This window comes from Pogoniulus pusillus, chromosome 38, assembly GCF_015220805.1.
Source record: "Pogoniulus pusillus isolate bPogPus1 chromosome 38, bPogPus1.pri, whole genome shotgun sequence".
NCBI classification, from domain to species: Eukaryota; Metazoa; Chordata; class Aves; order Piciformes; family Lybiidae; genus Pogoniulus; species Pogoniulus pusillus.
The window spans coordinates 8982272-9005766 of NC_087301.1; the positions used below are offsets into that span (position 1 = coordinate 8982272).

General features: G+C 64.1%; 1 protein-coding gene across 1 annotated transcript; it reads right to left on the minus strand.

Moving 5' to 3' along the window:
• Positions 1 to 287: 287 nt before the first annotated feature.
• On the minus strand, positions 288 to 23216 carry DCPS (decapping enzyme, scavenger). Its single transcript, XM_064173174.1, has 6 exons — positions 23040 to 23216; positions 21251 to 21419; positions 12551 to 12696; positions 8997 to 9110; positions 4784 to 4894; positions 288 to 1144 (listed from the first exon to the last, which is right to left on the minus strand). Exons 1-6 carry the CDS (start codon positions 23199 to 23201, stop codon positions 878 to 880), a joined length of 969 nt encoding a protein of 322 aa, XP_064029244.1. The 5' UTR covers positions 23202 to 23216; the 3' UTR covers positions 288 to 877.
• Between the last annotated feature and the right edge of the window lie 279 nt (positions 23217 to 23495).

Here is a 23495-nt window from a genome sequence, read left to right on the forward strand (position 1 = left end):
GCTGCCCCAGCCGCAGGCAGCTCTGCGCAGGCCCTGCTGGGAGGAAGAAGTCGGTGCCTCGCCGAGAGGAAGGCTCCAGGGAGCTGGAGAGTCAAGGAGGCTCTCAGCCAGCACCCAGGAAGGCATCCACAGCCCTCCCCTGCCACCACTTGGCAGCAGCAGCAGCTCCGAGGACTGCAGGGGGGGTTGGCAGTGCCTGCAGCAGGGAGGGCTCAGTGAAGCCGGATGCGTGGCTAATGAGCAGGGCAGAGGTGATGGCTCTGGGCTGGGAGCCGAGGCAGCAGGGCTGAGTGGTCAGGAGGGAGGGAAAAAACCTCCTGAAGTCATTTATTTGGGATAGAAAACCCTCAGAGAACCTTCCCCTACCCCGGGAAAGCTGCAGGGGTAAGCCCAGGGCAAAGCAGTGAAGCTTTTGAGGCCAAGAGGTCTCCTCCAGCCTGTGGTGGTGGCTGCTGGAGATGGGCATGCAGAGAGTCTCCTGGCACCAGCATGGCTGGGAAGGAGCTCTGGGGGGCACGGGAGGGGCCAGGCTGGAAGGGGCCTTGAAGAGGACAGAACCAGAGCAGGGCTTGGGGGGAAGGGAGCTCAGAGATCAGGCAGTGCCAACTCCCCCAGCCCGAGCTGCTCAGGGCCTCACCCAGCCTGGCCTTGAACACCTCTGCAGGGAGGCTGTGGAGCACAGAATGGGATGCTTGAGGCTGGCCAAACCTGTGCCAGCCTCTCTCCCCCCTCGGCGTGGGGGTGCCACGAGCCAGCAAGCCAGGGGAGGCTTGGACTCAAGTTAAGTGGTTGCCATGGCAACAGGCCGTACAAAACCGAGGTAAAAAACCCACCCCCAACCCCCACTAAAACAGCCACAGGAACCTCCCCCCCCAGCTCAGAGCCTTCCAGCCTCCTGGAACTTCTTGAGGAGAGGCTCATCGGCCCGCAGGGGGCAGGTCAGGGCTCGGCGCTGGTAGTAGCAGGGCTCCATCAGGAGGTTGTCGATGACATCGGGCAGCAGATGAGCTCTCTCCACCGCGCTGCCCGCGGCCTCGCAGCCCAGCGCCGTGAAGTGGACGTGCAGGTGGTAGTAGGAGGGTTGGTAGTGCAGGAAGACTCGCAGCTGGCAGGCAGGGACCCCGAACCGCCTGCAGATGGCCTCCTGAGGGCACAGAGGCACAGGTCAGGGCTGGCAGAGCACAGAGAGGGCAGAGGGGAGCCGTGGGGAGGCAGGGCAGGGACAGGAGTGCCTGCTCAGGGCAACAGGGTGAGCCAAGAGCTGGCTGGATGGCAGAGCTCAGAGAGTGGTGCTGAATGGTGCCACATGCAGTTGGCAGCTGTCACTGGTGGTGTTCCCCAAGGATCAGTGCTGGGCACAGTCCTGTTCAATATCTTTATTGATGACCTGGACGAGGGCATTGAGTCCAGCATCAGTGAGTTTGCAGATGCCACCAAGCTAGGAGCAGCTGTGGAGCCCTGCAGAGGGACCTGGCCAGGCTGCATGGGTGGGCAGAGGCCAAGGGGATGAGACTGAACAAGGCCACGGGCAGGTTCTGCTCTTTGGCCACAACAACCCCAAGCAGCTACAGGCTGGGGACTGAGTGGCTGGAAAGCAGCCAGGAGGAAAGGGACCTGGGGGTACTGATAGAGAGTAGCTGAAGATGAGCCAGCAGTGTGCCCAGGTGGCCAAGAGAGCCAATGGCATCCTGGGCTGGCTCAGGAGCAGTGTGGCCAGTAGGACAAGGGAGGTTCTTGTGCCCCTGTGCTCAGCACTGCTCAGGCCACCCCTTGAGTACTGTGTCCAGTTCTGGGCCCCTCAATTCAAGAGAGATGTTGAGGTGCTGGAACATGTCCAGAGAAGGACAACAAAGCTGGTGAGGGGCCTGGAGCACAAATCCTATGAGGAGAGGCTGAGGGAGCTGGGCCTGTTTAGCCTGGAGAAGAGGAGGCTCAGGGGTGACCTTATTACTGTCTACAACTACCTGAAGGGGCATTGTAGCCAGGTGGGGGTGGCCTCTTCTGCCAGGCAACCAGCAATAGAACAAGGGGACACAGTCTCAAGTTGTGCCAGGGTAAGTCTAGGATGGATGTTAGGAAGGAGTTCTTCCCAGAGAGAGTGACTGGCACTGGAATGGGCTGCCCAGGGAGGTAGTGGAGGCACTGTCTCTGGGGGTCTTCAAGCAAAGCCTGGCTGAGGCACTTAGTGCCATGGTCTGGTTGATTGGATAGGGCTGGGTGCTAGGTTGGACTGGATGAGCTTGGAGGTCTCTTCCAACCTGCCTGATTCTATGATTCTATCCCTCTGGGGCCTTTAGAGGGTCCCTGTGGTGCCTTCCAACCCTGACCAATTGCAGGACCTGACTGCAGGGAGAGCCTGGGCTGGGCACAAGGGCAGGAGAAGAGGTTGCTGCCTCCTCTTCCTCCCACTGAGGGACAGACAAAGCTCTGCCCTGGCCTTGCTGCCCCCAGGGCTCAGTGCTGGGCCAGGCCTCCCTAATGTCTTCAGCAATGCTCTGGGTGAGGGCACTGAGGCTCCCCCAGGCAGTGTGCAGATGGCACCAAGCTGGGTGGCTGTGCTCTGCTGCAGGGTTGGAGGCTCTGCAGAGGGACCAGGCCAGGCTGCAGGGATGGGCCAAGGGCAATGGGATGAGGTCCAGCAAGGCCCAGGGCTAGGTCCAGCCCTTGGGGCACAGCAGCCCCAGGAGGGCTCCAGGCTGGGGCAGAGTGGCTGGAAAGTGCCCAGCAGGAAAGGCCCTGGGGGTGCTGGGTGACAGCAGCTGAAGGGGAGCCAGGGGGTGCCCAGGTGGGCAAGAAGGGCAGCAGCAGCCTGGCCTGGCTCAGCAGTGGTGTGGGCAGCAGGAGCAGGGCAGGGATTGTGCCCCTGGGCTGGGCACTGCTGAGGCCACCCCTTGAGTGCTGGGTTCAGCTGTGGGCCCTGAGTGCCAGGAGGACACTGAGGAGCTGGAGCAGGGCCAGAGAAGGGCAGCAAAGGTGGCGAAGGGTCTGGAGAAGAGGGCTGGGGAGGGGCAGCTGAGGGAGCTGGGGGTGCTGAGCCTGGAGCAGAGGAGGCTGAGAGGAGACCTCATTGCTCTCTGCAGCTCCCTGCCAGGAGCCTGCAGCCAGCTGGGGCTGGACTCTGCTGCCAGGGAAGGGACAGGACAGGAGGAAATGTCCCCAGGCTGCCCCAGGGCAGGTTCAGGTTGGACATGAGAAGAAGCTTTTTGGCTGAAAGGGTTGTCCAGGCCTGGCCCAGGCTGCCCATGGAGGTGGGTGAATGCCCATCCCAGGAGGTGTTTCAGAGGCAGAGCTGTGGTGCCATGGCCTACTCCAGCCTTGTTTGGACTGAAATGACCTTTGAGGTCTTTTCCAAGCACAATTCCATGGTCTCAGCTTCCCATGGCTACAGCAATGCCCTCAGTGCCCCACATCTCCCCCCATGCCAGGAGGTGCTCTCTGCTGGGATCCTGTTTCCCTCCCCCTGCCCCCCTGGGCTCCTGTTACCAGCTGCTGTAATTAAAGCTGCAGCAGCTCACTCAGCCCAGCTCAGCCCCTGCCCAATCTCCTCCTGCATCTGCCCTGCCCCAGCACACAGAACTTTCCACATCTCCAGGGCACTGCAGGGCACAGCAGCTATCAGCATCCATCTGCAGCACGGGGCTGGAAAAAACCCAGCAGGGCACAGAGGCCTGGAGGGGCTGGAAAGGAGCTCAGCAACAGGAGGAGGGAGTGGGACCAAGTGACCCTCAGGAGGCCTGCAGTGACACCAGGCTGAGCCCTGCAGGTGACACTGCCAGGGACAGGATCCACCCAGAAGGACCTCAAGAGCTGGGTCCAAGTGAACCTGCTGAGGGTCAACAAGGCCAAGCTCCCACAGACCTCAGCAGCCTGACCCTGCTAAGCACTCCAAGATCCCTCTGGCCAAGATGTGGTTTGGAGCTGGACACAAGTCCAAGGGCAGCAGCAGGGCCTGACCCCTGCTGAGAGTGCAGGGAGGAGAAGCTCCAGGCTTGGCAAAGGGATCCATGCAGAGAGACCTGGACAGGATGGAGAGCTGGGCCCAAGTCAACCTCATGGGAGTCACCAAGGTCCTGCAGCTGCTCAGGACAACCTCCAGTGGCAGCCCAGGCTGGGGCTGAAGGGCTGAGAGCAGCCCTGGGGAGAAGGACTTGGGGGTGCTGGGGGTGCAGAGCTGGACAGGAGCCAGCACCGAGCGCTGCCAGCCCAGCCCCAGCCTGCCCTGGGCTGGTCCCCAGCAGGGTGGGCAGCAGGGGCAGGGAGGGGATTCTGCCCCTCTGCTGTGCCTGCTGAGACCCCCCTGCAGTGCTGGGGCAGCTCTGGAGCCCTCAGCACAGCACAGACAGGGACCTGCTGCAGCAGGGCCAGAGGAGGCCACAGCAGGGCTGGCAGGGCTCTGCTGGCAGCCCAGGCTGGCAGAGGTGGCCTTGGGCAGCCTGCAGCAGGGAAGGCTCCAGGGAGCCCTTCTGGTGGCCTTGCAGGGCTTGAAGCAAGCTGGGCACAGAGTGTGGAGCAGGAGCTGTTGGGCCAGGCCAAGGGGGGAGGGGTTGGAAGTGCAAGAGGGAGCTTGAGAGTGGAGAGAAGGGAGAAGTGTTTGGCACTGAGGGTGTGGAGAGCCTGTGCCAGGCTGCCCAGAGAGCTGGGAGCTGCCCCTGGCTGGCAGCACTGCAGGTCCTGCTCTGGCAGGGGATGTCCAGAACAGCTTCTCCACATCCCAGCTGCCCCTAGCTGGAGCCAGCCTGCTGCTGGTGCCCAGGCAGGTGGCAGAGCAGGGCTGGGAGCTCACCTGGCCCTCGGTCAGGATGTTCCTCAGCAGGGGCAGGTGCTCAGCCCTCAGGTCCCGCAGCGATCGCAGGTCCCTGCGCTGCACCAGCGCGATCAGGTGGAGGTCATCCAGCTGCAGGGACAGCAGAGGGGCAAAGGTGAGCAGAGGGCAGGCAGAGGGGCAGGAGGGACAGCAGACACCAGCTGCAGCTCCCCAGGCAGCGCTGGAAGAAGCAACTTAACCCAGGCTGGGCTGGGCTGAAGCCAGCCTGAGATGTGCTCAGCACAAAGCACCACTGCTGGAGAGACCTGAACGTGTCCAGTGCTGAGTGCCAGAAGGGCACTGAGGAGCTGGAGCAGGGCCAAGGAAGGGCAGCAAAGGTGGGGAAGGGTCTGCAGAAGAGGGCTGGGGAGGGGCAGCTGAGGGAGCTGGGGGTGCTGAGCGTGGAGCAGAGGAGGCTGAGAGGAGACCTCATTGCTCTCTGCAGCTCCCTGCCAGGAGCCTGCAGCCAGCTGGGGCTGGGCTCTGCTGCCAGGGAAGAAGGGACAGGGCAGGGGGAAATGGCCTCAGGCTGCCCCAGGGGAGGTTCAGGTTGGCCATGAGGAACAGTTTCTTCCCCTTGAAGGTTGTCCAGGCCTGGCCCAGGCTGCCCAGGGCAGTGCTGCTCATAAAGGTCTCTCCCAGGCTCAGTGCCTTAAGGACAGATCTGGGTTTGTGCAGGAGCAGACAGCTCAGGACAGCTTCAGCCCAACACAAAGATCTCAGCTCCAAAGGCTGCCCAGGGCTGTGGGTGAGGCACCCCTGGGGATGTTTAAGAGCAGAGTGGATGTGGCCCTGGCAGCCTGCTCTATCTGGAGGTGTCCCTGCTGCCTGCAAGGGGTCCCACACGATGCCCTCGGGGGGTCCCTACCAAGCCAAAGCAGCCTGTGAAAGGCAGGCCAAGGACCAGCACTTCAGTGCCACAAAGGTGGCCCAGCTGCTGCCTTGGCACCTTCACAGCTCCCTGAGCCCATGCAGACTGAGGCTGCTGGAAGAGCTCTGGGCAGGGGGGACACTGAGGCCCCTGCCAGCCCCCCTGGGCAGACACCATGCCAGGCTGTGCCCCTCCTGCTGAGCAAGGCAAGGGCTGATCCCCACGCTTGGACCAGGACCCAGAGGCAATGCTGCTGAGTCCCACTCAGCTCCACTGGGCAAGCACCCAACCACCTCCCAGTCACACCAGCTCCACCAGGGATGGCTTGCAGGGGCTGACTGGTCCCTGGACACCCCCAGCACAGTCACAGAGGTCTCTCAGCACCTCCCAGAGCTCTCCTCCAGCCAGTGTCTGCCAAGGCCTGAGCTTGTGGATCGTTGGTTTGGAAAGCAAGAGAGGAAATCCAAGTCCCAGCTCCTGCAGCTCAGGGAGGACCTTCCTGAGACAGACACCACAAGATGACCTCCTAGGGTCACCTGGGAGCTGGACAATTTGACCCTCCTGAGGTCACCTTGGGAGTGGGACAAGATGGCCTTCAAGGGTCCCTTCCAACCCAATGCCTTCTCCTATCCAGGGTATCTGAGACCCAGATGTCAGGGCTGGGAGGAACCCAAATGGCTCTTTGGAAGCAGAACTTTGTGCTTTGAGGCTACCAGGAGCCAGGAGGCTGCAGTTTGGAGGCAGGCAGCAGTGTGGTGCCTGAGGGTCTGGGCTGATTCCCATAGGAGCTGGTGCAGAGGTCTGGACAAAGCTGGAGCATGAGCTTGCTCCTTGGGATCAGGGAGGAGAAGGCAGCAGCTCAGCTCCCGAGGCCAACATCTGCAGTTGCTGCTGGAGACAAACAAGCCTGTGGCTGGGAAGGCCCTGGGTGATGTCAGCCTGGGCAGAGCTGCAGGCAACGCCTCGGGGCTGCTGCGGGCTGGGAGCTGGCTGGGGGCAGGGGAGGAAAGAAACCACAGCACAACACAGCAGAGAGCAAGAAACCAGCTCAGAGCACTGCAGGCTGGGCAGCAGCAGCAGCAGCTCAGAGCACTGCAGGCTGGGCAGCAGCAGCAGCACAGAGCACTGCAGGCTGGGCAGCAGCAGCAGCTCAGAGCACTGCAGGCTGGGCAGCAGCAGCAGCACAGAGCACTGCAGGCTGGGCAGCAGCAGCAGCAGCTCAGAGCACTGCAGGCTGGGCAGCAGCAGCAGCAGCTCAGAGCACTGCAGGCTGGGCAGCAGCAGCAGCAGCACAGAGCACTGCAGGCTGGGCAGCAGCAGCAGCTCAGAGCACTGCAGGCTGGGCAGCAGCAGCAGCAGCACAGAGCACTGCAGGCTGGGCAGCAGCAGCAGCAGCACAGAGCACTGCAGGCTGGGCAGCAGCAGCACAGAGCACTGCAGGCTGGGCAGCAGCAGCACAGAGCACTGCAGGCTGGGCAGCAGCAGCAGCAGCACAGAGCACTGCAGGCTGGGCAGCAGCAGCAGCACAGAGCACTGCAGGCTGGGCAGCAGCAGCAGCACAGAGCACTGCAGGCTGGGCAGCAGCAGCAGCAGCACAGAGCACTGCAGGCTGGGCAGCAGCAGCAGCAGCTCAGAGCACTGCAGGCTGGGCAGCAGCAGCAGCACAGAGCACTGCAGGCTGGGCAGCAGCAGCAGCAGCACAGAGCACTGCAGGCTGGGCAGCAGCAGCAGCTCAGAGCACTGCAGGCTGGGCAGCAGCAGCAGCAGCTCAGAGCACTGCAGGCTGGGCAGCAGCAGCAGCAGCAGCAGCTCAGAGCACTGCAGGCTGGGCAGCAGCAGCAGCACAGAGCACTGCAGGCTGGGCAGCAGCAGCAGCACAGAGCACTGCAGGCTGGGAGCTGAAGGGGTCCAAGTGTGGAGCTCAGCAGCCCCAGAAGCAAAGCTGGGCAGGGAGCAGGCAGTCCTGAGCCATTCAGTGCAGGGTTGCACAGCCTGAGCTGTGCTCACTGCTCCCAGCAGCTGCTCACAAGCTGGGGACAGTCTGCTGCAGGTTGTGCTGCAGGAGCTGAGTGCAGTGACCCAAGGGCAACAGGTGCCTGGGCTGGGCCTAAAGCTGAGCCTTGCAAGGGGCTAAAAGCCCCAAGGCCAAGCAAGCTGAGCAGCTGGATCTGGGGACAAGCCCTTCCCAGCAGCCTCTGGGCTGAGGAAGCTAAGAGAGGCTCTGAACCCAGCCCCCAGCCCAGGCTCTGAACCCCAGAAAGACCTCCCCAGGAGCATCAGCTCCTAGAGGTATGCAGGGGAAGGACACAGCTCCCTCCCCACACTGCCATGGAGGGCAGCAGCAGTGGGAGGGGAATGTTCCCTCGGGGCTGAGTGGCACAGGGCACCCTGAGCAGGGCTGCAGATGGCACCAAGCTGAGTGGTGCAGTTGGTAAGGCTGAAGGGTGGGACCCAACCAGAGGCACCTGGGCAGGCTGCAGAGCTGTGCTGAGGAGAACCTCAGGAGGCTCAAGAAGGCCAAGGGCAGGATCCTGCTCCTGGGCCAGGGCAACTCTGGGCACCAATCCAGGCTGGGGGGGAAGAAGCTGAGAGCAGCCCTGCAGGGAAGGGCTTGGGGGTGCTGGGGGGGAGAGGCTGGGCAGGAGCCAGCAGTGGGCAGTGGCAGCAGAGAAGGCCAAGGGCAGCCTGGGCTGCACCCACAGCAGCGTGGGCAGAGCTGCAGAGAGGAGCTCCTGCCCCTCTGCTCTGCTCTGCTCTGGGCAGAGCTCAGCTGCAGGGCTGGGGCCAGCCATGGGCACCTCAGCACCAGAGGGACATGGACCTGCTGCAGAGGCTCCAGAGGAGGCCACAGAGGTGATGAGAGGCTGGAGCAGCTCTGCTGTGGGCACAGGCTGGGGGAGCTGAGGCTGTGCAGCCTGGAGAGGAGAAGGCTGCAGGCAGAGCTCAGAGCTGCTGCCAGCCCTGCAGGGGCTCCAAGCAGGCTGCAGAGGGACTGTGGCCAAAGGGCTGCAGGGACAGCACCAGGGGCAATGGTTTGGGAGCAGAGCAGAGCAGATTGAGGTTGGATGTGAGGAACAAGCTCTGCAGCAGGAGGCTGCTGGAAGCCTGCAACAGGTTGCCCAGGGAGGTGGTTGAGGCCCCAGGCCTGGAGATGTCCCAGGTGAGGCTGGGCAGGGCTGTGGGCAGCCTGCTCTGGTGGAGCTGTCCCTGCTGGCTGCAGGGGGGGGCTGGGGGAGCTGTGAGGCCCCTTCCAAGCCAAGCCACTGCCTCCAGGCAGCAGCCTTCCCTCAAGGCCAGGGAGCAGCAAACCAACCAACCAACCTGGCTCTGGTCCCATTTGAAGTCCGGGAGCAGCACGAAGCCGCTGCAGGGGTCTGGGTTCTCGTGGACAATTCTCTCAGCCTCAGCCTTCTTCTCCAGGATGTTGTACACCCACTGCAAGAGAAGCACAGCTCAGGGACAGCAGGGAGCCCCCCAGCACGGGAGCCCCTGCCCTGCTCACTGCACTGCTCTCAGCCTGGGGCTCTTCTGGCACCCAGGGGCCCAGCACTGACCCCAGGATTGGAGGTGCAGGAGGGCAGAAGGACACTGAGGAGCTGGAGCAGGGCCAGAGAAGGGCAGCAAAGGTGGGGAAGGGTCTGGAGAAGAGGGCTGGGGAGGGGCAGCTGAGGGAGCTGGGGGTGCTGAGCCTGGAGCAGAGGAGGCTGAGAGGAGACCTCATTGCTCTCTGCAGCTCCCTGCCAGGAGCCTGCAGCCAGCTGGGGCTGGGCTCTGCTGCCAAGGAAGAAGGAGCAGGACAAGAGGAAATGGCCTCAGATTGCCCCAGGGGAGGAAGTTCCTTCTCATGTCAAACCTAAACCTACTGAAAAGGCTCTCAAAGCCTGGCCCAGGCTGCCCAGGGGTGGCTGAATGCCCACCCTGGAGGGGTTTCAGCAGCAGAACTGTGCTGAGGGCCATGGCTGAGCCCAGCCTGGGCAGGGCTGGACTCAGAGATCTTCAAGGCCTTCTCCACCTAAAACCATTCTCTGATTCCAACCAGAACCTAAAAAGCCCCACCCCATGCCCTTGCTTTTGCCCAGATCTCCTCATGGCCTGGCAGGTCCTTGCTCAAGCACCCACAGAAGGCTCCACCAAGAGCCTCCAGGCTACAGTGAGCACAGCAGCAGCATGCAGGGGCCCCGAGCCCACTGCCTGCCCCAGGCAGGGCTCTCCCACTCGGGCATGAGGAAGCAGCCAGAGCTGAGGGCAGTGGGCAGAGCTGGCTCAGCCCAGCAGAGCTGCACTCACCCCCTAAGAGGATTTGGAGACCATTCCAGCAGCCCTAAACCAGCCCTGGCTGCCTCAGGGGGCTGCAGACAGAGCTGCTACAGGCACCCAACCACCCCACACCCACACCCCAACGTCTTACCTCCCAGGCTGCACTGAGCTCTGCAGCCAGGGCTGGGAACTGGGCTGGGGAGCTCCTGCCTTCCCAAAGCCAGGAGCAGAGCTCCTGCCAGCCCGAGGCTGGATGTGGCCCCAGCTGCTGGCAGCAGAGCCAGGTCTGCTTGCCCGGGCAGTGCACAGCCCCTGGCTGCGTGGAAAGCAGCTCCTGGCTCCTCTGCCTCCACAGCTCAAGCTCCAGAGCCCAGACTGCCTCTGATCCCTGCTCTGGTTACCTCCCACCAGCTCCTCCTGCAGAGGCAGGCTGGGGAGGGACTGTTCAGAATGACCTGTGGGGACAGGACGAGGGACAATGACTTCGAGCTGCAGCAGGGCAGAGTTAGGTTGGACACCAGAAGGAAGTTCTGCCCCAGGAGGGTGCTGAGAGTGGCACAGGCTGCCCTGGGCCGTGCTTGAGGTCCCATCCCTGCAGACATTCACAGTGAGCCTCAGCCAGGCCTGTGCAGCCTGCTCCAGCTGGAGCTGTCCCTCTGCCCACAGGGGGCTGCACAAGATGACCTCTGGGGGTCCCTCCCCACCCAGTGCAACCTGTGAAGCTGAGAGCTCTGAAGACAAAGCAGGGCAGGAAGCTGAGCAGGGAATGAATTTGCTCTTTGGGGGTTCTTTTCTGGCTGTCCTCTCACAAACAGCAAGCTCTGGGTGCCCTAAAGCAGCTCCCTGCTCAGCTGAGCTGAGTCTGGCAGCCTCATGTGCTGGGCAGGTCATCAGCTGCTGCTTCCAACACAAGCCCACCACATGCCCAGGGCTGGCAGCACTCAGAGCTGTTCTCCTGAGGGCCCCCAGGCTCTGCAGCCCCCAGCAGCAAACACAGGAGCCTCTGTGGCCCTGCAAGACCTTTCTCACCCCTCACATTTCCCCTTTCTGCTCACCAGAGCTGGGTGGATGAAGGCTTGGTCACAGCACAGAGGTGAAGCAGTGACTGTGCTGTCTCAGGAGCCACTCCTGATGGCAGGAATCACCTTCAGCTGGAAGGGAGCAGAACACAGCACGACCAGGAGGCCTCTCAACTGCTCTGCTGCTGCCGAAGGAAGCAGGCAAAAGGTGTGAGGAACGGGGGCAGGCTGGCAGAGCTGGGGCTGCTCAGCCTGGGAAGGCTGCTGGGAGCTCAGAGCAGCCTGCAGGGGCTGCAGGAGAGCTGGGGAGGGACTGCACAAAGGCTGGGAGTGCCAGGAGGAGGGGCAGTGGCTCCGGGCTGGGAGAGGGAGAAATTGTTGAGAGGGTGGTTTGTGACTGGCACAGGTTGCCCAGGGAGGTTGTGGAGCACAGCACAGATCAAAGATCCCATTCTGTGCTCCACAGCCTCCCTGGAGCTGCTTAAGGCCAGGCTGGGTGAGACCTTGAGCAGAAATGGTGGAGAACAGACCCAAAAGTGCCTTGGTGCTGCTGCCTGCAGCCAGGGCACGCTGAGGGCTTCAGCAGCAGCACTGAACGGGATGGCCCCAAGGGAGGGGACATGTCCAGCAGAGCAGGCAGCAGCAGGAACGGGGCAGGAGTGAGTCATGGAACTGTCTTGCTTGGAAGAGATCTTTCAGTGCAACCCTTACCCAGCTGTGCCAGGGCACCACCAGCAGTGCCAGGGCACCCCCCAGCCACGGCACTCAGCACCACATCTCAGGGCCTGCAAACCCCTCCAGGGATGGGGACTGCAGCACTGCCCTGGGCAGCCTGGGACAGGACTTTGCAACCCTCAAAGGGCAGAAATTGTTCTTCATGGCCAAACAGAACCTGCCCTGGGGCAGCCTGGGGACATTTCCTCTCGTCCTGTCCCTTCTTCCTTGGCAGCAGAGCCCAACCCCAGCTGGCTGCAGGCTCCTGGCAGGGAGCTGCAGAGAGCAATGAGGTCTCCTCTCAGCCTCCTCTGCTCCAGGCTCAGCACCCCCAGCTCCCTCAGCTGCCCCTCCCCAGCCCTCTTCTCCAGACCCTTCCCCACCTTTGCTGCCCTTCTCTGGCCCTGCTCCAGCTCCTCAGTGTCCTCCTGGCACTCAGGGCCCACAGCTGAACCCAGCACTCAAGGGGTGGCCTCAGCAGTGCCCAGCCCAGGGGCACAATCCCTGCCCTGCTCCTGCTGCCCACACCACTGCTGAGCCAGGCCAGGCTGCTGCTGCCCTTCTTGCCCACCTGGGCACCCCCTGGCTCCCCTTCAGCTGCTGCCACCCAGCACCCCCAGGGCCCTTCCTGCTGGGCACTTTCCAGCCACTCTGCCCCAGCCTGGAGCCCTCCTGGGGCTGTTGTGCCCCAAGGGCAGGACCCAGCCCTGCGCCTTGCTGAACCTCATCCCATTGCCCTTGGCCCACCCCTGCAGCCTGGCCTGGTCCCTCAGGCAGGTGATGTGGTGCAGGACTGTGGAGCTGAGGGCACAGCCAGCAGGCAGGCAGGGACAGAGCCATGCAGCCTGGCCTGCAGAGGAGCCCCTGGCTGCGGGAGGGCCATACCTGGAGGCTGAGTGCCTGCTGCTGCACGAAGGGCAGAGTGATGTGGCTGTAGTCCTGCCAGCTCTCACGCACCAGGAACGCCTCCTGCCGCAGGTACTTGTGCAGGTGCTTCGGGGTGGCAGGGAACACCACCGTGGCCTTGATCTCTGCAGACAGACACTGGTGACCACCACAGCACAACCCACAGCAGCCCCCTGCCCCCACTGTGCCTGCCAGGAGATGCCACGGCAGGGAGAGGAGCAGGCTGGGGGGCTGCAGACAAACACTGCTGCTCCTCTGAGCACACAGACAGGGGCTGCTGCCTGAGGCTCTGCTCCCACACTCACTGCAGCAGCAGCAGGGAGGAGTCACCCACCAAAGGGACAAACCCTGGGGCAGAGCCTTCAGCCTGAAGCCTCTGGCATGTTTCTGAGCACCCAGCAGCTTCCCCCAGCCAGGAATGCAGGCCTGGGGGGGCTGAGAAGCTTCTGCCAGAGCTCCCAGCCCTCAGGGTGCTTGGCTTGGAGCCCTGAGGGCAGGAGTCAGCGGCCAAGGGCACAGGGGTGGATGTGGAACAACGACCCAGGGCCGATGGTCACAGAGCAGGGGATGAGCTGAGGGAAGAGCATTTGGACCTGCTGACCTTAAAGGTCTCTGCCAACCCAAACAACTCCTGGGCTCAGAGCGCTCAGGTGCTCAGCAAACAGCTTCTGTCTGCCCCCAGAGCAGCTCACTGAGCCACCTGTGCCACTGAACAAGCTCCCACAGACCTCAGCAGCCTGACCCTGCTAAGCACTCCAAGATCCCTCTGGCCAAGATGTGGTTTGGAGCTGGACACAAGTCCAAGGGCAGCAGCAGGGCCTGACCCCTGCTGAGAGTGCAGGGAGGAGAAGCTCCAGGCTTGGCAAAGGGATCCATGCAGAGAGACCTGGACAGGATGGAGAGCTGGGCCCAAGTCAACCTCATGGGAGTCACCAAGGTCCTGCAGCTGCTCAGGACAACCTCCAGTGGCAGCCCAGGCTGGGGCTGAAGGGCTAAGAGCAGCCCTGGGGAGAAGGACTTGGGGGTGCTGGGGGTGCAGAGCTGGACAGGAGCCAGCACCGAGCGCTGCCAGCCCAGCCCCAGCCTGCCCTGGGCTGGTCCCCAGCAGGGTGGGCAGCAGGGGCAGGGAGGGGATTCTGCCCCTCTGCTGTGCCTGCTGAGACCCCCCTGCAGTGCTGGGGCAGCTCTGGAGCCCTCAGCACAGCACAGGCAGGGACCTGCTGCAGCAGGGCCAGAGGAGGCCACAACAGGGCTGACAGGGCTGGCAGGGCTGTGCTGGCAGCCCAGGCTGGCAGAGGTGGCCTTGGGCAGCCTGCAGCAGGGAAGGCTCCAGGGAGCCCTTCTGGTGGCCTTGCAGGGCTTGAAGGGAGCCCCCAGGAGAGCTGGAGAGGGACTCTGCACAAAGGCAGGGAGTGGCAGGATGAGAGGTGGAAGAAGCTGGAGCTGAGACTCTTCCCAGGGGGGTGCTGAGGCCCTGGAACAGGCTGTCCAGAGGAGCTGTGGAGGCTCCAAGAGGCAGTGCTCAAAGCCAGGCTGGAAGGAGCCCTGAGCAACCTGCTCTAGCAGGAGGTGCCTCTGGCCACGGCAAGGCTGAAGCAGATGATCTAAGGCCCCTCCCGAGCCAGCCCAGTCTGTGCTGCAGGATCCAGAGCCTGGCCACACACCCAGCACAAAGAGCTCTCTGTTCCCGAAGGCAGCACTCAGCCTGGGTTGGGCTTTTCCCCCTCTCGGTTTTGGGGCTGGGTTTTTGCCAAGGTTGGTGCTGATCAGCCAGGACCTGCTCTGCCTCTTCACTGCAGGCCAGGCCCAGCTGAGATGCAGAGGGAAATGCTGCCGAGCTGGACTGTGGCAAGGCAAAGGCAGCAGCCCCAGGGGCAGCCTGGGCTGCTTCCCACCCCCCAGGTGCCCAAGGGGCTCACTGGCCAGGGCCCCACCAGCACTGCTGGCAGGGGGACACAAGGGCAAAGCAGAACAGGCTGCAGCTCCTCCACTCCTCCCCGAGAGCAGAAGTGCTCAGGGCCCAGCCCCCACAGCCTGCTTCTGTGCTGCAGAGCCCCAGCAGGGACCCTCCCCAGCCTCCCAGTGCAGGAGGTGGCTGCTGCTGGCAGCAAGAGCCACTCTTGGGTGCCCTGCAGGCTGAGAGCAGAGCCCTCTGCGTGCACTGCCTGGAGGGGACAGAGGTTGAGCTCCTCCAGGTCTCCGAGGGCCCCCAGGGCCCCAGCCAGGCTCATCAGCAGAGCTCAGCAGGGCCAGAGGAGCTGTTTGAGCAGCTCCCAGGGCCTGACTCTCATTAGGAGCTCAGGATGCAAAGCCCTGGCTCAGGCTGGAGCCATGCTTGTGGCTCACCACAGACTCTTCCCCGGGCTGACTCCACTGGAAGAGCTCCTGGCAGCTGGATGAAAGCCTCGGGGGGGCTGTGAGGCAGCTGGAGCCCACCCCCAGGCTGCAGAGCCCACTGGAGGCACAGTGGGTTTGGTGTCTGAGGCACAGCAGCTGGCATGCCCCTGGACACCAGCCCAGGGAGGCCACCAAGGGCCTGTGGCCTGCCCTGGAAGGCAGCAGTGGCCAGCAGCTCGCTGGGGGCTATGGAGCAGGAGGCCTGACTGGAGCAGCCTGGCTGAGGAGGAGGAGGGCACTGAGGCAGCTCACCCCAGGGGATGCAGAACACCCAGGAGGGAAGGAAGCTCAGACTGGCCCAGGACAGACCAATTTCAGTCCTCTCCTGCTGAAAATGAGAGTGAGAATCCAGGCAGGACACAAAGCCACAGCTCAGGGGGAGCCTGCAGGGAAGGGGCTGCAGGAGGGGACGAGAGCAGCTCCTGCCCACAGCACAGCTGCTGCCCCGGCTGGGAGGCAGGCAGAGACCTTGTGCCCTGCAGGCTCTGCTGCTGCCCTGCCCCTGCCTGGCTGCAGCTCAGCACCAAGGTCCAGCGGGTGAGCAGAGCCCAGGGTGGGTGCTGAGCTGCCCCCAGCCCAGCTGCGGGCCCTGCAGGGCTGCCTGGCAGAGGCTCAGCCAGGCCGAGGAGCCGGAGCAGGGCACGGGGCAGGCTCAGGCTGCAGCGCCTCGGGCGGGGGAGGCTCCTCCTGCCCCGCTCAGCCTTGGCTTGCTCCCTGCTTAATCACTCCAGCTGCAGGAAGGAGCCAAGCCCAGGAAACGGCAGCAAGGCACAGTCTGCACTCTGGAAGTTTCCTCTCCCCGTGCAGGGCTGCACACAGCCCTGTGCTGCCTCCTCAGCCCCAGGGGCCTCCTGCCAGCAGCCCCAGGACACAGCCCCCCCTCCCCCTGCCGCCCTCATGGGCTCACTGGTGACAGCAGCACAGCACTCAAGGACTCCTCCTGTAGAGCAGCTCCAAGCACAGCTCTGCTCAGGGACCCAAAGCCAAGCCCAGCAGGAAGGGCTGAAGCTTGCAGCAGCTCACAGCCTCCAGGCCAGCACATGCCAAGCCTGCTGCCAGGGCCCTGCTGCCCACCCCAGGAGGGCTCAGCAGGCTCTGCCTGTGCCAGCCCAGAGGATATCTGCAGGTCACCGACCCCAAAGCCAGGGCAAAGCAGCAGACACCTCCCCCTGGTCCCCCACCCCACTGCAGCTCGCTCCAGGCTGCACACAGAGAGGTTTCCTCCCTGGGTGAGCCCCACAGCAAACTGCTCCCAGTGCAGCTCCAGCTCCCTGCTGCCTGCAGGCAGAGGCTGCTAGGGCTGGGCAGGGCAGGGATGTGCATCACCTCCTCCATGACTGCATCCCTTCCTTCCACACGTCTCCATTTCTCCACCCTGCTGGAGCATCTCCCACTGTGCTCAGCCTGCAGCAGAGGGATGAGCTGCACCCAGCGAGCAAAAAGCCTCTGCTCCGAGGGGCGAGGAGAGCCCTGCAGGCGCCGGGCAGCACAAGAGCCCGCAGCAGGAAGCTGCTGTTTGCTGGCCACAGGCAGCCCTCCCCAGCAGGGAGCCACCTGGCTTGTGCCACCCGAGCCTCTGGCAGCAGGAAGCAATCCTCCTGCTGCCAGAGAGGCAGGAGAAGCCCAGAGCTGGGACTGCCCCAGCCACAAGCTGCCTCGGGCCCAGGCAGCACCCAGCAGCTGGCTGAAGGAAGCTGCAGAGGCTGGAGCAGAGCAGCTGCGATCCCCGGGCAGGCTGCCACAGCTGCTCCTCCTCACCCTCCTCCTCCTCAGGTGGCTTTGGGTTGCCCTCCAGGTGAACTCTGACCACTGAGCTGCTCTGCCAGGGGCAGTTTACCACTTTAACCTCAGCTTCTCTCTCCCAGTGGCCAGCAACACTCTCCCAGATGCCAGCTGAGCAACACCACATGAGGCCTCCTGCCTGCTGGCTTCTCCACACCAGAGAGCTCCCAGGCCCTGCGAAGCTCCTCCTGGAGCAGCAGCAGAGGGAGATTCCTCCCCCGAGGCCAGGCTGGAGTGCTCTGCTCAGGTAATGAGCTCCCTTTGGCCTCCTTCGCTCTGCCTTCACCACACGAAGTCCCCCAAGCCCTTTGAGCCGCAGGACAAAAGCAGCTTTCATCAGGCAGGGGCTGGGAGCCGCAGCCCTGAGGCAGCAGCACTCAGCTGGCTGCAACCAGGGGCAAGGAACAACTTCGGCAGCTGGCAGGGAAGGCAGCAACGAACAGCCCCCAGGGGACACCAGAGCACAAAGGTGGCTCTGAGAGAGAGCCTCAGGACTCACTTGTGCTCACCCCTGCCTGCTCCTGGAGCCTCCTCCTTCTGCTCACCCCTGCCTGCTCCTGGAGCCTCCTCCTCCTGCTCACCCCTGTCTGCTCCTGGAGCCTCCTCCTCCTGCTCACCCCTGCCTGCTCCTGGAGCCTCCTCCTCCTGCTCACCCCTGCCTGCTCCTGGAGCCTCCTCCTCCTGCTCACCCCTGTCTGCTCCTGGAGCCTCCTCCTCCTGCTCACCCCTGTCTGCTCCTGGAGCCTCCTCCTCCTGCTCACCCCTGCCTGCTCCTGGAGCCTGCTCCTCCTGCTCACCCCTGCCTGCTCCTGGAGCCTGCTCCTCCTGCTCACCCCTGCCTGCTCCTGGAGCCTCCTCCTCCTGCTCACCCCTGCCTGCTCCTGGAGCCTCCTCCTTCTGCTCACCCCTGCCTGCTCCTGGAGCCTCCTCCTTCTGCTCACCCCTGTCTGCTCCTGGAGCCTCCTCCTTCTGCTCACCCCTGTCTGCTCCTGGAGCCTCCTCCTCCTGCTCACCCCTGCTTGCGCCTGGAGCCTCCTCCTCCTGCTCACCCCTGCCTGCTCCTGGAGCCTCCTCCTCCTGCTCACCCCTGCCTGCTCCTGGAGCCTCCTCCTCCTGCTCACCCCTGCCTGCTCCTGGAGCCTCCTCCTTCTGCTCACCCCTGCCTGCTCCTGGAGCCTCCTCCTTCTGCTCACCCCTGTCTGCTCCTGGAGCCTCCTCCTTCTGCTCACCCCTGTCTGCTCCTGGAGCCTCCTCCTTCTGCTCACCCCTGTCTGCTCCTGGAGCCTCCTCCTCCTGCTCACCCCTGTCTGCTCCTGGAGCCTCCTCCTCCTGCTCACCCCTGCCTGCTCCTGGAGCCTCCTTCTGCTCACCCCTGCCTGTGCCTGGAGCCTCCTCCTCCTGCTCACCCCTGCCTGCTCCTGGAGCCTCCTCCTGCTCACCCCTGCCTGCTCCTGGAGCCTCCTCCTCCTGCTCACCCCTGCCTGTGCCTGGAGCCTCCTCCTTCTGCTCACCCCTGCCTGCTCCTGGAGCCTCCTCCTTCTGCTCACCCCTGCCTGCTCCTGGAGCCTCCTCCTTCTGCCCACCCCTGCCTGCTCCTGGAGCCTCCTTCTGCCCACCCCTGCCTGCTCCTGGAGCCTCCTCCTTCTGCTCACCCCTGCCTGCTCCTGGAGCCTCCTTCTGCTCACCCCTGCCTGCTCCTGGAGCCTCCTCCTTCTGCTCACCCCTGCCTGCTCCTGGAGTCTCCTCCTCCTGCTCACCCCTGCCTGCACTGTGGCTGCCTGGGGCAGAAGGGCTCAGCCACGACTGTGAGAGAGGTCCTGGCAGAAGCAGCTCCAGAGGCAGCAGAGCCCCAGGCAGATGCAGCTGATTTGGCTGCAGCCCCCAGGGAAGTGAGGACCTGCAGAGCACCGGTGCAGATCTGTGCCTCACAGCTCCACAGGCTGCAGTGAGTGGGAAGGGACCCTCAGAGGTCTTCTGCAATCCTCTGCAGGCAGCAGGGACAGCTCCACCAGAGCAGGCTGCACAGGGCCTTGTCCAGCCTCACCTTCAGTATCTCCAGGGATGGGACCTCGAGCACAACCCAGAGCAGCCTGTTCCAGTGTCTCAGCAGCCTCCTCCTGCTGAACTTCCTTCTGATGTCCAACCTAACTCTGCCCTGCTGCAGCTCAAAGCCATTGTGCCTCTCACCCTGGTGCTCCCAGCCCTTGTCCAAAGTCCCTCCCCAGCTCTCCTGGAGCCCCTGCAGGGCTGGCAGCAGCTCTGAGCTCTGCCTGCAGCCTTCTCTCCAGGCTGCACAGCCTCAGCTCCCCCAGCCTGTGCCCACAGCAGAGCTGCTCCAGCCTCTCATCACCTCTGTGGCCTCCTCTGGAGCCTCTGCAGCAGGTCCATGTCCCTCTGGTGCTGAGGTGCCCATGGCTGGCCCCAGCCCTGCAGCTGAGCTCTGCCCAGAGCAGAGCAGAGGGGCAGGAGCTCCTCTCTGCAGCTCTGCCCACGCTGCTGTGGGTGCAGCCCAGGCTGCCCTTGGCCTTCTCTGCTGCCACTGCCCACTGCTGGCTCCTGCCCAGCCTCTCCCCCCCAGCACCTCCAAGCCCTTCCCTGCAGGGCTGCTCTCAGCCTCTTCCCCCCCAGCCTGGATTGGTGCCCAGGGTTGCCCTGACCCAGGAGCAGGATCCTGCCCTTGGCCTTCTTGAGCCTCCTGAGATTCTCCTCAGCACAGCTCTGCAGCCTGCCCAGGTGCCTCTGGATGGGTCCCACCCTTCAGCCTTACCAACTGCACCACTCAGCTTGGTGCCATCTGCAGCCCTGCTGAGGGTGCCTCAGTCCCTGTGCCACTGATCCTGCACAGCACTGCCCCAGTGCAGACCCCTGAGGGTCACCCCTTGTGCCCTGTCTCCATCTGGAGCCACTGGATGTGATGCTCCACCCAACTCCTTACGCTCTGGACCCTGCACCCACCCCACGGCTGTGCAGCTCAGAGATCCTGGCACAGCCTTCTGAGCCCAGGGGAGGCTCCATGCCTGCTGCCACCTCAAGCCGGAGCAGTTCTGCTGTCAGAGTGGAGCTGGAGCGGCAGAGGCTGCAGCAGAGAGCTGCTGGAACTGGCAGCCCCGGCGGGCCCAGGGGATGCCAGTCCTGGGGTGCCACCTGCTGGCGCCCCGCGGGCAGCTGCCGGCCCCGAACGCAGCGCAGGACTCGGCCTCTCCCCACAGCACAACCCTGGCACCTTGGCACCTTCCCGACAGGAACCTGCGGCTCTGGCACGCTGAAAGCTCTGCCCGGGGCCTCGGCAGCACGGGAGGAGCTGTGCACATCTCAGGCTCCCGAAGCCAGAGGAGCAGCAGCACTGCCTCCTGCCCCACACAGCTCCAGCCTGGCCAGGGAGGGGCAACCATGCCCAAACTTTCCCTCTGGCCTACACAGCCCTGCCTGAGGCTGAGCAGTTGTGACCTTTGACCTGTTCCGTTGAACCTGATGCTCACTGCGCTCATGGAAGCAGCAGGCTGGAGCCAAGCAGTGCACAGCCAGCAGGCAGAGCCAGGCCAGGGCACCTCTGCCCTGCGAGGAGAGCACAGCTGGCAGCAGGACAGCTCCCACTGCAGCCCTCCAGCCTGCTCACCTCACACTCAGCCACTCAGGTTCCATAAGCCCAGGGCTACCAGCACCACCGTGCCAGCTGCCTGTGCCCCACTGACATCAGGGCACAGGAGGTGAGAGCCTGGAATGGGTGGAAGCAGTGCCAGGGCAGCACCCAGCCACGGCTCAGCACCACACCTCCAGGGCTTCCAAACCCCTCCAGAGGTGGGGACTGCAGCACTGCCCTGGGCAGCCTGGGGCTGAGCAACCCTCAAAGGGAGGAAATTGTTCCTCATGGCCAACCTGAACCTCTCCTGGGGCAGCCTGAGGCCATTTCCTCTTGTCCCTGGCAGCAGAGCCCAGCCCCAGCTGGCTGCAGGCTCCTGGCAGGGAGCTGCAGAGAGCAATGAGGTCTCCTCTCAGCCTCCTCTGCTCCACGCTCAGCACCCCCAGCTCCCTCAGCTGCCCCTCCCCAGCCCTCTTCTCCAGACCCTTCCCCACCTTTGCTGCCCTTCTCTGGCCCTGCTCCAGCTCCTCAGTGTCCTCCTGGCACTCAGGGTCCACAGCTGAACCCAGCACTCAAGGGGTGGCCTCAGCAGTGCCCAGCCCAGGGGCACAATCCCTGCCCTGCTCCTGCTGCCCACACCACTGCTGAGTCAGGCCAGGCTGCTGCTGCCCTTCCTGCCCACCTGGGCACCCCCTGGCTCCCCTTCAGCAGAAGTCAGCTGCAGAGCAGCAACAATCCCCTGAGCTCCTCACCTCAGCCAAGCCACAGCCACACTGGTGCAGGCAGGTCCAGCAGCAGCCCCTGCCTGCCTTGCTGTGCCCTCCCTCCAGAGCCAGCCCAGCCACCAGCATTGGTCCACAGCTGAGCCACAGAGACCCTCCCAAGCCCCCCCTTCCCCCCGGGGTGCCAGGAGCACTGACCACTGAGCTCTGGGGGAGGATAGAGGTGGTAGGTGCTGTAAATGTCGTTGTGCATCTGCAGCTCCAGCTTCGTGTGCTTCTTCAGCAGCTCCAGCACCTTCTCCTCCTGGAAAGGAGTCTTCTCCAGGATGATCACAGCATCTGTGCCCTCTCCAGAGGCATTGGTCACCTGGAGCAGAGGACAAAGCTCTCAGGAAACACAGGTCCAGTGCTGGGTGGACACTTTGAGGCCAGGACCTGGAAGATCCCAGCCAGGGACCACAGAGGACATCCTGCAGCACCTCAAACCACCTCCTGGTCCAGCACCTGCCCAAAAATGGGGTTTCCCTGAAGCACTGCAGGAATCTGCTCCCCATCAAGGAGCAGAGGTGGGTCCGGGGGTGGCACAGGATGTGGGCAGTGTCTTAGCCCTTCTGCTCCTCCCCAGCTGCTCCCAGTGCCCACAGCTCTGTTCCCACTGACCCACATCAGCGATTTCATCACTCATGAGGCAATGTGGGGCAGTGACTGGGGCTTAGGAGGGGCAGGAAGAGGGCAGAGGCAGGCCCAGAGGTTTGCATCATGGCCAGGAAGCAAATTCAGGCTGCCCTGGGGCAGGTGAGCTGCTGCCCTGCTCCCAGGAGCCACAGCCCAGCTGCAGACACAGCCTGAGTGCGTCCTGTGGGGTGCAGGGTGTGGAGCACAGCCCCAGATCACTCCTAAGCACCCAGGACCCAGGCAAACCTCACTGCACAGCACGTGGAGAGCAAAGGGAACCACCTGAGCTGCCAGCCCAGCCCAGCCTCACCCCCAGGGCAGAGCCCTCTGCCCAGTCTGTAACCCAGCGACCAGCAACCCAGGGCCCTGAGCAGCAGCTTCAAGCTTCCCTGTGCCTGGATGCAGCTCCCTAGGAGAGCCAGGCTGAGGTGGCTGTGGGGTTCCTGCACCAGGGGCAGCCTCTCCTGCCACACATCTCCTCCTCACAGCGCCTGGCTGATGTGTTTGGCCTGCTGACAGCCCCAGGGCAGCATCCTCAGAGAACCACAGCCCCACCCGGGCTGGCAGAGAGCTCCAAGCTCCTCACAGCCTCCCCATGCCCCAGCCCTGCCCAACCAACCAGACCATGGCACTCAGTGCCCAGCCAGGCTTGGCTGCAACACCTCCAGCCACAGCCACTCCACCACCTCCCTGGGCAGCCCATTCCAATGCCAATCACTCTCTCTGACAACGACTTCCTAACAACATCCAGCCTAGACCTGCCCTGGCACAGCTTCAGCCTGGGTCCACTCCTGGTGCTGCTGGGAGCCTGGCAGCAGAGCCCTTGCAGTTCAATGCTGCTCCTGCCCCCAGACACCAAAGAACTGCTCTCAGGGCCGCGGGCAATGCCTGCACTCACGGAGCCAACAACCTGCGGCTCAGAGGAGGTTCGCAGCGCCTGGCACCGAGAGCAGCCAGCGCCTGGCACCGAGAGCAGCCAGCGCCTGGCACCGAGAGCAGCCAGCGCCTGGCACCGAGAGCAGCCAGCGCCTGGCACCGAGAGCAGCCAGCGCCTGGCACCGAGAGCAGCCAGCGCCTGCCCCCTGCCCTCGGCCGCGCCGGGGCGGCAGCAGCCAGGCTGGGGCCAAGCCCTGCTGGACACCGAGGGGCTGGGACTAGGGAGGAGACAGGAGCAGGTGCCCAGGGCGGGACGGGGGTGCCCAGAAGGCCTCTCCCGCCCGCACCGGGCTGCGGTTTGCTGCCGCAAGGCGCGGGAAGGCCTCAGCGGGCAGCGCGGCCAGGGCAGGCCTCGTCCCGCAGCCCTCTGCGGTACCTCCCCGTGCAGGAACACAGCCTTGTCCCGCGCCGACTCCCGCAGCACCTTCCGCAGCCGCAGCTCCGCCAGCGGGAACGGGGACACGGCGCCCGCGGCCCCTTCCCTCTCCTCCTCCCTCTCCTCCTCCCTCTTCCTCTTCAGCTGCGGCGCCTCCGCCATGCCTGCCCCGCGCTGCGCCTGCGCCCGGCCCGGCCCAGCCCAGCGGAGAACAGCGGCCCCGGGCGGAGCATAGAGCACAGCGGCCCCGGGCGGAGCACAGAGGAGCACAGCGGCCCCGGGCGGAGCACAGAAGAGCACAGAAGAGCACAGAGGAGCACAGCGGCCCCGGGCGGAGCACAGAAGAGCACAGAAGAGCACAGAGGAGCACAGCGGCCCCGGGCGGAGCACAGAAGAGCACAGAAGAGCACAGAGGAGCACAGCGGCCCCGGGCGGAGCACAGAAGAGCACAGAGGA